Source organism: Trichechus manatus, unplaced genomic scaffold (assembly GCF_000243295.1).
Source record: "Trichechus manatus latirostris isolate Lorelei unplaced genomic scaffold, TriManLat1.0 scaffold00160, whole genome shotgun sequence".
Taxonomy (NCBI): domain Eukaryota; kingdom Metazoa; phylum Chordata; class Mammalia; order Sirenia; family Trichechidae; genus Trichechus; species Trichechus manatus.
The window spans coordinates 585612-588634 of NW_004444096.1; the positions used below are offsets into that span (position 1 = coordinate 585612).

Sequence of the window (3023 nt, forward strand, 5' to 3'; positions counted from 1 at the left end):
TTTTCACCATGGATCTGTAACTATTCCAGGATTTAAATCAAAAGAACTCATACTTCATCTGATCATACAGTCATAACATACATATCCTGCTTTGCACTTACTGTTACTGCAAACAGCAATTTAGAAAAACAAAGTAAATATATTTATATATATATATACACACACAAAATATTTTTCTATCAAATTATCTTCAGTACACTAAATAAACCCAATCCCCAAATGCTATGTTACATGAAGAAGTGTCCCACAATTTATATCAAGACTGATATTGTCTGTGTATCAACTGGAGCAGCCTTTGGTTTTACAAGCATTTTGCAAAATAAGGAAAACTGTCACAACATGGGTGCACGATTGGTTTTCATACACCCTCACAAAAAATGCTTTCCAGTTAAAAAAAATTACAAAATAGATTATATATCCAGAAAAAAAAAAAATCCCACCATAAAAGAATCAACTCCTTTTCTGTTTTCTACAGCGCATACACTGTTACGTTTGGCATCTCTATTGTTTATTAACGCTTTGAGTCTCCCCAAGCTGATCAGAATATTATTGTTTGATTGAAAAAGATTCTCCTTTCTTAATATTGATTATTCTCACTCAATGGGAGTCTAACTTAGAAACAAAACGTTCTTTCTTTTAATGCGTGATTTCATTTACTTTTCATTTTAATGTCCCTACTTGGCGAAACCCAGAGACTGTTCCGTGTTTCGCGTTCCATGTGTTTTAAACTTAAAAATCAACTTTCTGTGTGTATATGTATATTCACAGACAGATACGTCCCTTTCACTGTCTTCTTCTCATTGCAACAGAAATTGTCCATCAGCGAGTGTAATTTGAAATGAACCAAATAAAAAGTTTTTGGTTATTCCATATGAAAACCAGTATCCATCACGAAAAACAGAGCTGTAATGCAAACAGTTCTACATTTTAAAACTAAACTATAGATTCAGTTCTATACAGGAAAATTTTGAGTTATTTAGGTAATTACGTTTTAAAAAAAACTTTGGCCCAACTCAAGAACAAGAAAATCCAAATTAACTCTAAAGGGCATCGTGGTGTTTTCCAGCGAGGCTTGAAAAAAAATGTTTCAAATCACAACGCATTCATTGTTATTTCCAATCAGTTTGAAGGAATTGCCTCTTAATGTACACATTACACAGATCACTTTCATTTTGGAAGTTTATAACGTATCAGATATGCAGGCAAGGAACATGCATAAGAATCCCACTGTCACCCCGAAAAGCACGTGGAACAATTTAAAATACTCTAGAATTTTTTAAAAGGAACGTTTCATTTGGGCTGAACCGATTCCCAAGTTTTAACATGTGAATTACTGAATCCTTTGTAAGGGCTTTCAGCAGTTATGGTTCCAGTCTATCTGGAGTGAGACACGCAGACTAATAAGCATAATGGCGGTGTCATTTGAGGCATAGCTGTCCCCTATGCCCACGTTGTAGCTTATTTTGGGAAGCAAGGCACTTAACTGTAATGGCAATGCAGACATTTGATGCATAGTTCGAGTAACATAAAATAAGTTAATATTTTTGATTAAAATGAGTTTTTTTTTATAACTTACATGTCTTTTATAGAAGCAACTAAATGATACTTTTAGGGTAATTAAAAACAAAGGTGAGGTGGGAAAGAACTGTTTCTCTGGCCCTGACGGGAAAGGAGGCATTGCTGCTCTTGCCACGGCTCTTAGGATGAGGACGTAGGAAAGATGGCCAACACGGAGAGCGCTCATCGGATCTGAAAAGCCACAAGCTCCTAGAAGGGCTGCAGGAGCGGCACTTTGACCGTCTTTACTTCTGCTATATGCGAAGACTTCTGGATGATGCAGCTGGCCGTGCCCTGCAGCTTGTCTTTCCCCTGCGCCAGATTTGTCAAGGCCATGGCTGCATTAATCTCCTTCCAGTACGTGTCGTCCTTGCTGGCTCCCTTTCTGTTGGCTGCACTGGATTGAAGCACAACAGAAAGACAACGATCAGACTCACTGCGTGCTACGCGGAAAAGGCCGCCACCAAAAGCACAAATGGCATAAAAATACATCCTGCTCACCTGTCACCCTTACTGGATCCATTTTCCAGAGTGTCTGTAAAGAAAAGCAAAGATTCAATTACTTCTCTTCTTAAAAAAAAAAAAAAAAAAAGTCAGGCATTTCACCATTACAAGGAATAAAACTTATTAGAAAATATGACTGAAAATCAGGGTTTATTTTTAACAAAGATAAAGCAGTTTAAATTAGTATGTTGTTGCTGTCAGGTGTCTTCACGTCAGTTCTGACTCGCTGTGATCCCATGTACCACAGAACAAAACACTGCCTGCTCCTGTGCCAGCCTCACGATCGTTGCTATGCCTGGGCTCATCCTTGCAGCCACTGTGTCAATCCAGCTCATTGAGGGTCTTCCCCTTTTTCGCTGACCCCTCTACTTCACCAAGCATGACGCACGAAAAAAAAATCTCTTTGCAAAGGAGTAGGAAATAAGATGCCTTCTGAGAGTAGGTAATAAAAAATCAGAAGGAGCTTTCACAGACACACCTGGATGGTACAAACTGTTATTGCTCTTGGTTGCTAACCAAAAGGTTGGTGGTTTGAATCTACCCAGAGGTGCCTAGGAAGAAAGGCTTGGTGATCTACGTCTGAAAATCTACGTCTGAAAATTTTCATGTGGTCGCCATGAGTCAGAGATAACTCGATGGCAACCGTTTATATTTTTTTTTTTTTTTCATGGAGATACAAAAATCATAGGTTAATTTACTCTGAGAAACCAGGCCTTTTCATCAGGAGGCAAAATGGCCCAGGGAAAAGAGTACCGACCGGACCTCGGAACGGGTTCTGGCCTCGCGGTATCACTCACCTACGGTCTACCTTTGGGCAGATCATCATGCCCCACGCTGTCTGGGATTCAGTTCCTCAAATGGAAAATAAGAGGGTTCCTGAAAGATCTCGAGGGTGCCTCTGGCTCTATATTCTACAATTCCACGGGAATCAAATCTTCATCACAAAAAAGTGACTGGCAAAT

At 39.0% G+C, this 3023-nt stretch overlaps 1 protein-coding gene across 1 annotated transcript in view; it reads right to left on the bottom strand.

The window, feature by feature from the left end:
* Nucleotides 1–1767: 1767 nt before the first annotated feature.
* MKX (mohawk homeobox) overlaps nt 1768–3023 on the bottom strand; it is a 67909-nt gene continuing 66653 nt past the window's right edge. The window contains exons 5-6 of the mRNA XM_004386268.1: nt 2059–2092; nt 1768–1954 (exon numbers count right to left, since the gene is read on the bottom strand). Coding sequence (XP_004386325.1) covers nt 1768–1954; nt 2059–2092 — 221 coding nt within the window. The remainder of the gene's footprint in view (nt 1955–2058; nt 2093–3023) is intronic.